The 14,302-nt window shown below is 44.2% G+C and overlaps 1 protein-coding gene across 1 annotated transcript in view; it reads left to right on the top strand.

The window, feature by feature from the left end:
* Positions 1-3,013, top strand: part of XKR6 (XK related 6) — a 320,231-nt gene extending 317,218 nt beyond the window's left edge. The window contains exon 3 of the mRNA XM_019440932.2: positions 225-3,013. Within this exon, the coding sequence (XP_019296477.1) occupies positions 225-1,189 (965 nt within the window). The 3' untranslated portion in view covers positions 1,190-3,013. The remainder of the gene's footprint in view (positions 1-224) is intronic.
* Positions 3,014-14,302: the final 11,289 nt, after the last annotated feature.

Raw genomic sequence — 14,302 nt, 5'->3', positions numbered from 1 at the left:
CCCCAGAAATTCTGGACTGGGGCCTTAAAACTAAAAGTTGATCTCAAAAGTTGTCAGTTTAGGGAACATCTATAGCCTCTGTGGCCCGTTCCTGATTATGTGTTTCTTTCTCCCTCCTCCTTTAGACTTCGGTGTGTGTGGGCATCTCCTTGGCCAACAGCCCCACTGTGCCCCATGTGGGATGTCCAAGGTTTTGACTGTGTGGGTTTGTGTCTTTCTGGCAGGTGTCTCCTCTGTGACTTCCCTGATGTCCCTGGCTTGGGTGCTAGCCTCCTATCACAAGCTGCTGCGGGACTCCAGGGACGACAAGAAGAGTATGAGCTACAGAGGGGCCCTCATCCACCTCTTCTGGCGCCTCTTCACCATCTCATCCAGAGTTATCTCTTTTGCCCTCTTTGCTTCCATATTCCAGCTCTACTTCGGGATCTTCGTGGTGGTTCACTGGTGCGCCATGGCCTTCTGGATCATCCATGGCGGAACAGACTTCTGTATGTCCAAGTGGGAGGAGATCCTCTTCAACATGGTGGTAGGGATCGTGTACATTTTCTGCTGGTTTAACGTCAAGGAAGGGCGGACTCGATATCGAATGTTTGCATATTATACGATAGTGTTGACCGAGAATGCTGCCTTGACGTTCCTTTGGTATTTTTACAGAAACCCGGAGACCACTGACTCCTATGCGGTGCCAGCACTGTGTTGTGTCTTTATTAGCTTTGTGACTGGGATCGCATTGATGCTCTTATATTATGGTGTGCTGCATCCCATGGGGCCGCGAGTTAAGATTTTGGCCAGCTCCTGTTGTGCCGAGCTGCTCTGGGGCATCCCTCTGCCCCCCGATGTTGAGCCCATGGCGCCTCAGACCCCTGGGTACCGGGGGACCCAGGTCACGCCTACCAGAGCCGTAACGGAACAACAGGAGGATCTCACGGCTGACACTTGCTTGCCCGTTTTCCAAGTGAGACCCATGGGGCCCTTGACCCCGTCGGGGCGTCCTTACCACCCAGAAGGGCCCCTCATTAAGATTGACATGCCAAGAAAGAGATACCCAGCTTGGGATGCTCATTTTGTAGACAGGAGGTTGAGAAGGACTATTAACATTCTGCAGTATGTCACCCCCACCGCAGTAGGCATTCGGTATCGAGACGGACCACTCCTTTATGAGTTGCTACAGTATGAGTCTTCACTCTAAGAGCATCTTGACCCAAGTTGAGAAGGGAACTTAAGTTTGGGTTGTGGTAAACACCGCTTACAAGAAATATAACCCTCCCTTTCCCCAACACACAGAACCACCACCACCACCACCACCACCACCACCATCACCACCACCACCAATGCTACAAAAAACAAAAAAGAAAATAAGTCACAACCCCTTCAGATAAGCTTTCTTTCCAGTCGCTGTATGTATACAAAGATATTCTCTATGTTTTGTAAGTAAAAACAAAAAGAAAACTTTTCTTTTGTTTTTTACACATAAGAAACAGTATTGAAAAATCCCACACTATGGTTCATAGGGTGGAGAAGGAGGAGTTGTCTCCACTCCAAAAGAAAAACAAAGTTTTATACCTTACACCAAGTGTAGATCATTTACGGGATTGGTGCTGATTGAAAGAACAAAACAAAACAAAACAAAACAAACAAACACAAACAAACAAACAAACAAAAAAACCTTCAACTGCCTTATGCCCTTAGGTGCTGAGTTTCATTAAGTACTGTCACGTTTTCTCATGCAAAACTCTCTGGTGATTTTTGCACCAGGAGAGGGAAAATTAAACAATCAAATGAAACAAATCTAGAAACAAAACAAAAACCAACCAACAAAAAATCACAAAGCAATCATTCTTCCTATCTGATTATTTGTATTGAACAAAACAAATTTACCAAAAGCAAAGGCATAAAAACCCCTCCTTCTTTTTGGTTTCTCTCCCAGTCTCCTGTCCTTGCCCCTAATTAATCAGCGCCTTCTAGGAGCCAAAGTCTGGCTGTTTGAAACTCAAATGGCTGGAGAAGCTACTTGAAGGTTGACTATGTGCCATTTTAGCATTCACCCACTGAGAATCACATTTGTTTCCTGGTGTAAAGCAACACAGAACAAAACAAAAAGCCACCCCAATAATTCTGTAAGAACAGGAAATTCTAAAGCAAATTAAAGGAGATTTCCATTTCTGTAATCAAAGAACATCAGTAATAATAAAACTCAGCATAGTAGCAAAAAGAATGACATCAATTTAAAGGCACAATACTTAATCAGTGACCGGCAAAAAATGATTTGTTCTGTCATTTTAAGGCCGTGAAAGGTATACATTTATCACATGTGATATTGTGTAAGGCCTCTTCTGTTTCCATTTGGTGGGAAGCCTTAAATTGATCTGGAAAGAATTCTTCATTTTTCATTTGTGCTTTTTAAAAATATTAACAAAAGAGGAAAATTAGAATATAAAAAAAAAGTCAAATTGTAATAACTGACCCATTTCAAAGACTGTTTGGTGCTTCTGTCTTTCACCATTGTGGTTGGCTGAAAGTCATTCAGCTCACTTGGTGCATCTGGGTTGAGTGGGAAATTTTGTGTGTGTAGTGAGTGTGTGTGTGTGTGTGTGTGTGCATGTGCGTGTGTGTGCCCATAGCACACATCTATGTGTGTGTATGTGTCTGCTGCAAAGTCTTGCCAGAAATGTAGAAAACTGATACAAGACAGACTCTGGGTATGGCTGAGGTGGAGTATAAGGGTGCTGGGGAGTGGGAGCAGGGACAAGGGAATGGTGCTTGAATATCAGCCCCTGTCTGGATGGCGAGACTCATACCAGCAGCAATACTCTGGGTCTTAGAGGCACGTCATTTGGGTGAAGATGTGATTCAATTATTTATTTTCATGTTGTACCAAGTTGAATTTCTGGAGGTGTTGCAAGTATGTTCAACCATTTTTAAATGTTATTTTTCAAAAAGTATTGCTCCTGTAAGGAATATTCTGTTCTAGGGCATCTTTTCAATCCCATTGTATCTCTACTTGGGCACAAAAAAAAAAAAAAAAAAAAAAAAAAAAAAAAGGAAAAGAAAAAAAATCACAAAAAGAAAAAAAATCTCCACAAAAAAGATATATATATATATATATATATATATATATATATATATATATATATATAAAACTCTGTGTATGTGTGTGTATATACACATATATATATGTATATGTGTATATACACACACAATATTTTTCGGTAAATACTGTTTGTCTTTGTTGTGTGGAGCTGCAATTTTTTTTTTTTTTTTAATTCCAGATATAACTGTTTAGGGTGCAAGACCTCACATTGAACTATTCTCAAAAGAAGTTCAAAACCTGAGGAATTTTTTTATGTTTGTGGGGTTTTTTTTAATTATTATTCAAAGAGGCTTCTCCTTTCCACCCCCTTTATTATTTATCTAAAGCTGTTTAAAAAAAAAAAGAAAAAAGAAAAAAAAAAGAACAAGTTTTAAATTTTCTTTCAGTTGTAAACTGGATGCTCCTTTTTTTGTTCAGGTCCCTTTGATTTCCTTTATTATTACTAAACTTAGCAGCGCTGTCCTGTCCCTCTCCCTGACTCGGTTGTCTCCTCAGGTCCTTCCTGGCAGAAAGGAGGAAGGGAGGAGAGGTGCAGAGAGCCTGTGGCCCTCGTGCCCATCCGTCTAGGAAGCATGATGCACAGAGCACACCCAGGCCTTGGCAAAGACCAGCTATGCGGGACTGTCTCCGCCCATCCAAGGGACAGGCCCATGGGCCACTCAGTAGTTAATTGGGAATTCCAATCTGGTCAGCGGTGCTTTCCTTTTTATTCTGCTTCCCTGCCGAGGGTTTATCTGCTGCTTACTCTGCTGAGGCCGGAAGAGGTGAGGCCATTTGAGAGGGGCCATCCCATCCTGGCTTGCTATAGTCCTAACTCTTGTCTGCCTCGGCTCTGGGGCCGTGTGTGCCTAGAGCCCTATAGACGTCCATCACTGGAGCAATCCTAGACATTGTCCCCCGTGCATCCCTTTGGGACCTCTGCCACTTTGGCTTGTTTGCCTGTCCTTTCTCTTTCTGTTTCGTTTTGATACAGTCACAGGCTTTAATTTGCCACCTGTATTCTACTACTCCATATTTAGCATGTGCGCACATGAGTGTGTTTGCGTGTGTGTGTGTGTGTGTGTGTGTGTGTGTGTGTGTATTTATGTTTACATGCAAATGAGAAAATTACCAACATTTGTGGACCTGGAGCGCCAAAAGTTGGGGTGACAACTTCCAACTCAGGGAGGGCCCTCTGGGGTCTTAGCCACTGGGAGCAAATGAGAAGACCACGGGGCATTTCAGAAATCCTTTCTTTCCATCTCTATTGGACTGGGCTCCACAAGACTCAGGCAGGAGAGCACACTTATCCCGTGAGATGTTACTCCCCACCTCTCCATCATGCCGGTTACTTTCCTAATGATGAAAATGAAAATATGCATTATGAGCAGTAGCAGGGAAATCTGTCTTGGCATAGGGACAGAAGAAGGAAGAAAAGTCTGGAAAGAAGTAGAAAACATGGGAGAGGGGCAGGGACACATGAAGAGAATGAACAGAGGAGAGTTTTCATTTGCCTTCTCAGTACCATCAGCCAATAGCAGGTCCTTAAGTTTTCCAATCCCCTGGACACCCTCTGGCCACTAGTCCCAACCAGCAGGTCCCCTTGGGTCTTCTCCCCGCCTCCAGTTGCTTCTGGGGCTGCTGGTGGCTGGCGGAATGCACACATTCCCCTGCTCAGAGCCACCCCTGGGAGGTCTGTCTCCTTACCCGGAAGACATTGGTTCTGAAAACCCAGACCCTTCAGGCTGCTCTGTGGCAGAATCACTCAGTGAGCAGTGGTGGCCTCATCCCACACTGGGAACCTGCTTTTAGTCTGCCATTTGCCTGAGCGCCTGGCAAACCTCTTAAGGGCTATGCTGCCCCAGCTGCCCCCCAGCAGAGTGCTTGATGAAGACTAATTAACTCTCTATATTTAGTTCTGGTGGGAGATGAGCACACTGTACAAGCAGCTGTAGAATAAAATAGGAAGGTAATCTCCTTTCTTTACTTACTGCCACTCCCCCCATCAAATCTGCCCACAACCCCCCATAGAACTTTGGCTCTTCATTCTCAGAAATATGTACTATCTCTAAAATCTGGCTGATTTTGTTAGCATCCTTTCTGCAAGTTCTGTTTCTCCCTTGCTCAGGGAGTGTGCCTTTTCTCTGGGCCTCGGAATGAAAAGAAACCTCGTTCTCCTCAGATAATATTGAGGTGATGTCCCTGAGCTCATTGCCACAAACCTGTGACATCCCAAGTAGGAATGTCATGTCTCTTTAGACCATGAGGAGGGGAGCTAAGAGGGTTTAATTTATCAGATGAGCCCCCACTGGCCTCACTCACCCCCCAAAGTTTCTCCTATCTCAAACACACCTCTCCACTCTGTCTCCAAAAGGTTCACCTTGTTCTGAACAAGTTGGGCAGGGGTGCTATGGGGAACAGGCACCATCTCTCTTAATGGCACATGCTGCCAACATGTCCCTTTCCAGTCGAGGAGGACACTTCCTTATGGCCCCAGGGGCTTCCCCACTCCTGCCAGATCCCCCTCACTCTACCTCCCCAGGCACAAATTCAGTCAATAAATACTCTATGGCCCTGGTGGCCTAACTTACCATCACCTTCATAGCCATGGCCCCTCTGAGTCTAAGAATGGCTTAAAAGAGTACAAATATACCTGTCTGGACCATGGTCATGAGGATGATTCTATTGGCCTTGTGGCATCTCATGCCATAGGCAACAGACCCTATGCCACCCAATTGGAGCCTTATTCCTAGAAAAATTTACAGGTTTTTAAAAAACACCAAATGAGATCATTTTCTCAAGTCTCCCTCTACTTTTACCCCCTCTCACACAGTCATAGTGGCAGAAGCAGAGGTTTCTGATGCTGATCTTGTTTGGAGGACCTCTTAATGGACATGGTCCCGCTCCTCTGTATACACAGAAACTTCTTTCCCTGTGTTTATGTGCCTGATAGAGCATACCTCCCCTTTCCTTGTCTACTCTGCTCCTGGGGATGGAGGGATCTATAATAAGCCCCAAGCCCTGATGCCCCTAGACTGTAGCAAAATTTTCTCCATTACCTGGGAACAGATGCAAGGAAAGGACAGTAGCATGCAGGCTTAGAGCCTTTGGTCTAGAGAAAAGGATGTCAGATCCCAAAGGAGAATGGGCCTGGGGTATATTCTACCTACAGTATCCACACCTTCTGGCTCCCAGCTTCTCCAGTGGGGTGAACAGGGCCACCTAACATTTGCTTAGTATACAAGATGGCATTTTCTTTTCCAAGGAAAGTGCCTCATTATTCAAAGTGAGCCATTTCAGCCCTCTTGTGTGTGATGACAGCACCTTCAGGTGGTGGCCTGGATGTGGGTGCATTCCTTGTGCACACTCATTTGATTGTCTTATCAAAAAGCTAAAATCTGTTATTTCTTTGCTAAACCAAAAAATGTTAAAATAACACTGCCAGATTTGGTGGGGGGGCATATAAATTTGGAGAATGCAAAGAGAGCTCATTGCAATTAATTTCACTTAGATTCCAAGTGATGTTCCTAGTGTATACTTAGAAAACTGCCAGGAAAGTCTTGAAGAGCTCACAGGAGTCCTGGGAAAGATCCTGCATGATGAAAGAGAAGGACACAGATGCGTAGACAGACTCATCCCAGTGGCTGGATCAGCCTTACAGGTAGCAGTTCTGTTCATTTCATTCTCAAACATTTATTGATTACTAGATTCTGTCGGGCAGCCCTCCTTATGAAGCACACACAAGTATCCTATGATACTTGTGAATTTAAGTCAACATCAGCTTCTCTTATTAAAGTCCAGGTGTCAATGAGGTGAATAAAATGGGAAGTTCTTCAAGGTTAAAGTCTGTAGCATTATCCCTTCATCTAAAACTGGCCACAGTTATAGGTAACATTCCGTTCTCATCTGCAGGTCAACCTCCTGGACATGGAAATTGCAGTGGTTGACCTATCACAGGCTATAAAACCATAAGTTTGTATGAGGGCTGCCCCCAGAGCATCTTAAATCAATGTGTGTCTGTCCCAATTGCAAAACTTGTAAAGAGGCAACTCTGCCCTCTCAGAGATTTTTTTTCTGAAGCCCCTCACTGGGGAAAAAGATTCATTCCTGCAATGACAACACAAGCCTCTTTCTCATCCATCTTTAGCTATTTTAAACATTCTGTTTCTTGCTTAAAACACCGCATCTTGTGCTATTGGCCAAATATCAAAAGACAAGGGCACTGCCTTGATCTGCCTGCAGCTTTATTTCTTTGCCTGCCTGGTTCTGTCTGCCTTACTTGACTCTCTCGGGCACCATCTGCTTCTTCTCCACCTCCTGGAAAGAAGCTGTGCCTTCTCACTCCCTCTACCTTTCCTTGCAGTGACTGGCAGGACATGGCTGGTATGTACTGGAGCCAAAGGTTGGGAGTGCTATTAATGGCAGCTCCTGAGGGCAGCAGACGGACAACCGTAGGAGTTCCCCCTGCACATGGCCAACACCTTGTGTCAAGGGCTAAGAATAGACCAAATTGGAAATGAGCAGGCAGGACCTAAAGGGCATATGCCCTGGCCTGCCCCATCCCATGCAGAACAATATGCAAGCCCAGATAGGAGACGCCTGCCCCTGCCAATCCTTAACATGAATCACAAGACCCCACAACACAAACTGAAGTCAGTCAGCGCACCCATGCTCATCCAGGAAGGACTACTCCTAAAGTCCATCCTTAAGGAGGACAAGTCTACCAAGGAGGACAATAAAAATAATTTCCTTTGGGTATAGTGCCAATTGGTAACCCAGTGAACATCTCTCTAGAAGCAGCCTTTGGCCGTATGTCATGGTGAATATAGACAACTGGTCACCAATTCGATGAACTCCTTTGGTCTGTTTCTCTATCCCCAACATGGCTCTGGGATCCTCAGGCTAGAGTGGGTTTAGGAGATTTGTTTCAGCTGTAGGCCTCCTAGAAGCTTTTCTTTAGACCCAGAAAGATCAGGAAATATCACAGGCTGATTCAGGGTCCCCACTGTGATCATGGATAACTCACTTCACCTCTCGGTGCCTTGGTTTCTCCATCTGTAAAGTGGAGAGAGAGAAAGCCAACCTCTTCTTTCTCTCCTGCTCAGGGATGCTGTGAGGATTCAGTCATTATTGCCTGTAGCGAAGGCATCATATAAGGAATAGTGGTGACCTCGTTACTTAGGAAGTAGAACCTGGAAGCCCACAGGATGAGCAGTACTGCTGGATAGGGAGAAGTCTCACACACGTATAGTTCTTAGACACTTCACAGCACTGTGAACCCAGCACAATGGTACTCTGGTCAGGTGACCAGGGGTCACCTAGCTCAAGCCAGCCACTTGTAGTTCTAAACCAAATGTCCTGATGTTAATTTTTCCTAAAGTATCAGAGAATATATGGAGGGATCAATTTGAACACTGATATTCATTGAGCTTTGGGAAGACAAGAGAATAGGTGCATGGGGAGTATTTGGATGGTTTTTAAGGTGGGTGAAAGCTCTTTGGGAAATATCCCTCACTTTTGTTCTTTCTCACAATCTTTTTCAACCTTGAGGCTCACCTCATCAAATGGACTCACCTTGTCTTTGCCTCTCTGCAGAGTAAAGTAACAAACTTTGTTTTTTAAAAAACATCCATCAGCCAAAATGTGTGTCCCAATGGTGGGTTTTAATCATTCCCTGGTGTGCTTTGAGTGCAGCCTGCAGGCAAAGATTCAGAGACAAACAGGGGCTGGGGAATATCACTATTGATTTTTATCCAAATCAGGGTATTTTTTTCCTCAACATTTGAATTGGAAAATTTAGTTGAGTTTCTTTTTCTTTCCTTTTTTCTTTTTTTTCTCTTTACTATGGTTTGACTGTTATCAATTCAACTACCAAGATACCCTTTGAACAAGAAAATAGACCCATGCTAAGAACCTCCATGTTCTTAGGACTCAACTAGAGTGAGGGCAGGTGGGAGCAGTGGAGAATAACACTAGCACTTCAGGAGGACCAGCTGCAACATTGATTTTCTATTGGCTCTTGGAACCTTCTTGGAGAGGAGAATTCTAGAAGTTTCACCTGTTCTCAATCAGTCAACCTGGCTCTGGCCCTTGGAGTTCAGGCATATTTCAATATAAAAATTCTATATAAAAAAATGCACCTTCTGAGACTATCCCAAAGGAACAGATAGTTCACCCAAGCAGGTTCTAGTTGTTGCTGCAAATCCTCCTGCTCTTTGGCTGTGGATCCCCGACAAGAACTCCTTTCCCACCTGCTCTGACTCTGTTCTCCAAGACTAATATTATTGTTTTGATAGCACAAGGGACCAGACCATAGTTTGGAATTCAGTAATGACTTCTGTTTGATTTTGTATCTGACCATTCTGTGGATAGGCCAAATTCTGCTGGGATTATTTGTTTCCACAAGGTATTTCTGGTGGTTACCTGAAGGAAGGAATAAATGAGACCTCCGATTGATTCCCTGTTCTCATCGGCATTCCTCTTTTGACTGGGATGGATGGCAAATGAACTGTATAGCATTTATGAATGAGGACTTTGAAGATGGACACGTGGAACCACAGAGAACAAAATGACTCAGTAGTTGGGTAGGAAGAGTGATAAAGAAGAGGAAGGCTTCCGGAAGTATGTGGAAAGAAAATATTTGCAACAGTCTAATTGTTACTTCCTACACACTCTGGGGGCAGAAATAGCAAAGCATATTCTATTCAAACAGAGGAAATCTATTTTACTGAGTGACATATTTAAGCATTATTGTTTTATGGAAGGGTCAGAGAAAGCATCTCAAGAAAAGAAAGGCACGTTCTCATGAACAGATCATGTCACTAGAAGTAAAATATCCAGGACTCTATCCTTCTGTGGACCTAGGTCAAGGCACTCTTGGGGCCAATTTCTCTTTCTGTAAAATGGGAAGAGTATTGCTTACTTACCTCACAGGGGTGTTGTGAGGATAAGGTAATTAATGTCTTGGTAAAGCACTTTGAGGATAAAAGTATTATGGTTATCAAGTTTGCTTCCTATTTAAAATCCTTTTAAACTTCAATTGAGCTCCTTCAATTGAAGGGGAAGGTGATCTAGCTCCTCTCCTCTTTTTTGATTAATAGATATTTTTAAATGATTACAAGAGGACAGAATAACAGAGTTATCTCTATGTGGGTCAAGAAAGATGTTCTCTGTCTTTCCACCCAGAAAGGCTACTCTTCTTTCCTTCCCAAATATTTGGGCAAGAAGGAAGGGCTTTAAACCTTTTGGCTTCCATCAGAGAATGCTATTCTGAGAAGCAAACTAATATTGGTTGATTTCCTCCCTTTGGGGGAAAATGAAGGCAAATCTCAGTGAGCGCATCCTGTGACCAGCAGATACGGCTCTATTATTTCAATCATTTCTCCTGCTCAGCCTCAGTATTCCCATAGCCTTCATCTTCTCTCTCCAGACCCAGAGAACAGTTTGCTTATGCTGTGCTGGAACAATAGCTGGATATGTTTTGGTTGGTTTGTGTCCTTGGAGAGTCTGGTATACTGTTGTTTGCTGGGAAGTCTTGGCTTCCAAAGACAAGGGTCTTTACTAGAAAACAAATCAAAACATGTGACTTGTCTTTAAAAAACTTTTTTTTTCCCATGGTGGTGGGGGGAGGAGTTTTCAGTTGCTTAGCTATCAAAAGTCTTCTAAAATTTCTCATCTGTTTATCCATGTGCAAAGTTCTTCCCTTCCCAAACACACTCAAGGAATCAAGTCTGGATTCTTAAATATTCTAAAATATAGCACATCTCAAATGACTTGTTGAGTGCTGTGCCCAAAGTTATCTAGTTTCTACGAAAAGTCAAACACCTATTGAACTAAACAGGTTGGAACTCCAGCCCCAAGGTGAAGCTTCCTGGAAGTGCGCCAGAGCTTAGTTTTGGGAATGTTCTGTCAGTATTACTAGGGCTGTCTCCCCATCCCCCAGAAATCTCCGTGCCACAGAAAGAACATCCTCAGAGCTCAGTGGGGGCTTCCTCTGGGTTTTAGGACCAGAGTGAAACCATTTGTTATTTTGAAAATGATTATATGATGCCCGTCTTTAGGGAAAGAAAAGGATTACTTTCTTTTCCTTTCAAAGGGCAGAAGGGACAAGGAGAAAGGGAAGGTTATTTGGTTTGAAAAGATGTGGGACTCTATGGTCCACAGTGGTTCTCTCCACCTTGGACACAGGACTTGGGAGGCCCTATGTGAGTTTGCATAGGAACCCAAGGTAGTACGGAGCCCTTTTCCTTCCAACCCAGGACCCAAGGAAGGGATGTCTTCAGCTTTGGTACTGCCTGGCCCCACATCACGCTGTGCTTCTCAGCCGCTTCTCTGCCCTTCTCCAGACTGTGTCCAAGACAGCTCCCACCTCTGGTGTTCATTCCAAAAGGCCTTCCTTCCCTAAGGCAGGTTCTCATATGCGTACTGCTTCAGGTTGGCTGTTTGTCCAAACTCAACCCCTTTAGCCTTTTCCCTCTCCTTGACCCCACTGCTGCTGCATGCTTCCACCAAATATGTCATTCTCCCCTCATCTGAGCCATGGCCCCAGCTTCTCAACTGGCCCAGCCTGCTTGAGGTCAAGGACAGGCTACATTTCTTTCTTCATTTACATACATATATATGCCTTTAAAAGGTGTGGCTCTTTAAAAGGGTTCTGAGGGAGACTTATGAAAGAATGGCAGGAAAGGGTGACTGTTCCTTCAGCATTTGGGGACACCCACTGATAACTTATGAGACTAATATTGGCCTCCAAGTGAACATACACTTTTCACAGCCCCTGGGCTATCTAGGGCATTTAGCACATCAACGTAGCAAAAAGCCCTGTGCAATGTGATGGGTCACACTGTGGTAGGGTCCCCTCCAGTTTCAACATGGAGGCTAACCTATGGTACCTCCTTATTTTTGAGGGCTTTATTTTTATTTGCTTGAAATTATAGTGATTATGAAATGCCAGAGACAGAAAGAGAGAGTACACTGGAAATCACATAAATTATGAAGTGATCTGAGATTCTGAGATTACTGCAAATTGTGCATAACTAAAAGGAGCCCAGTTGAAGTACATGATCACATAACTGCATTCTAAGCTTACTGATCACTGCTAGATACATAAACATGCCAATATTGGGCACATATATGTCTATATAGGTATACTATACACACACACATACATATGTGTGTGTATAGATATATATGTATCTTTTCCTTAAAAGGACTTAAAAAGTTGATGAAGCAGAGTATCTTGATGTTCAGGGCTCTTGCCGGACTTGAAATAGACCTAGCCTAGATGGGTTTTTCTTTCTCCAGGGTGTGGGGCCATGAAGACCCCCCTGGGCTGAGATGCACCTTCTTCTCCTCCACCCAGTACAGGAGGCCAACAGGGGTTGTGCTGGGCTTTTGAGACTCTCCAGTTGCTCCCAGAATTCTCAGCAGGTCCACAGAGCAACCTATAGACTCCAGGCAGTAGCTTTCTTGATAGCTCCCCACATTTTGGAGTTCAGATCACACCAAATAACTCTGACCCATTGGCACAGCCCTCCCCAGAGCAGGTGAAGAGAGGGAAGCATACCAAAAGAAGCAAGGTGGAAGTTACTGCCTGGACCCTGGTCAGCATTAGATGTCCTTAGGCTGCCAGATTTCTGGCCCATGAAACCCAAACCTGATGGGTCTGGCCCTACAGTAGCCATGTCTTCAGATGATGGGAAGATAGCCTAGTGAAGCAGCCTCCTCCCTGCTGGAGACTTGGGGAGTGTGACATCCCCTTGTGGTGACTTTAATAGAGGGGAGACATTTTGGAGCAATCACTTTGTAGGCCTGGATGGCCACAACACGCCTGGAGTCTGTCAGAGGGAAGACATAGGTACACTCGTTGTGAAAAAGCCACTCAAATTCCCTCCTGCCCTTGTGACAGAATCCACATGACCCAAGGTGCCAGGATATTTGCTTATGCTGGGTGAAGGGAAAAGAGCATTTGAGGTTACCTAGAGGGGAAAGGTACTAATGCAATACAGTACTTTGAGTTACAGGCCTTCTTTCCTGACTCGCATCCCATGCTGAGGTCCCTCCTTTGACTGGAAGGGCGAGAGAAGCCACCTGCAGTGATGTGAGACATATTCTAAGAATGTTTGGAATCTGGACAGGTGCAGGTAAGACAGCCGCTGCTATCCAGAAGGCCTTGTGTTAAGTAGGAGAAAACCACAGGGTCTGGACAAAACCCCTAGAAATCTTTTCAAGCCCACCCATAGGAACAGCTTTTGGGGTCCCTTCCCATAACATGTCACAGATGCACATCTGGTGGTACGGCACACAGCCAGCTGGGCAAAATGCCATTCCAGGAGCATATGTGACATCCTTCCCTATCGATGTCCTCTTATCCCCAAGTCATTCTTCAGTGTATAACAGTTCCATTATCTTTATTCCTACACGGACTTTTTTGTGACAAGACATGTTTCCAAGAAACCTACTTTTCTATTGGTGTTACTGAAAATGGGCTCCAACAAGGAGAGAAATTTGGAGGTAGGAAATAGGAAGATGAGACAGAATTCCGGAGGGGCTAATGGTGCAACCCTGCCTTCCTATGTGACTCTTTTCCTTTACTTAAAAAAATTACAGATTTGTTACAGAGGAAAATATACAAGCAGGGAAGGAAGGAAGGAAGGAAGTGAAGTGGAGAGGGCAAAAAGAGAAAGGGAAAAGAGAGAAAGAAAGAGAAACAGAATGCCCTCAAGTCTCTGTCATGTCTTGATGTCTGTGGGTTTGCCGTTCAAAGCAAATACAGTTTTCTCCCTGCAGCTGGGCAGACTTTGCAGCATTTTCTAAGTCTGTGTCTGCCTGAGAACAGACCACAGAATCGTGGCTCTGGCCTCACTGACTTCACCCTGCAGTAATGTTTTGGGTCTGCTCCTGTGCTCACCTGGTCACTGGCTCTCTCAACCCGCCTGCCTGGTTAGGTGACACAGCCTTCAGTGGTCAGAAGGCTGCAATCGAATCTCTCTTCTCAAAATGATGATTATTTTTCAGGATGTTTTCACATTTGTTTAGTCTTTCTTGGATATTTTTCTACTAGTCATTCCTCCGATTTTAACCCAATAAAGATGGTGATACTGCTAACTGACTATGGAGCAGAACTATTCAAATTCTCAGGTAATTCAACAGCTTGAGTGCATACAATTTGCCATTTTTCCTAAAAGGCTAACAAAATATTCTTTCATTGCTTCTATTTACTCTGAGCATTAG

This window comes from Panthera pardus, unplaced genomic scaffold (assembly GCF_024362965.1).
Source record: "Panthera pardus isolate Hobbes unplaced genomic scaffold, ASM2436296v1 HiC_scaffold_13, whole genome shotgun sequence".
NCBI lineage: Eukaryota > Metazoa > Chordata > Mammalia > Carnivora > Felidae > Panthera > Panthera pardus.
The sequence above is the reverse complement of the archived record's forward strand: the minus strand, read 5'-3'. Positions and strand labels throughout refer to the sequence as shown.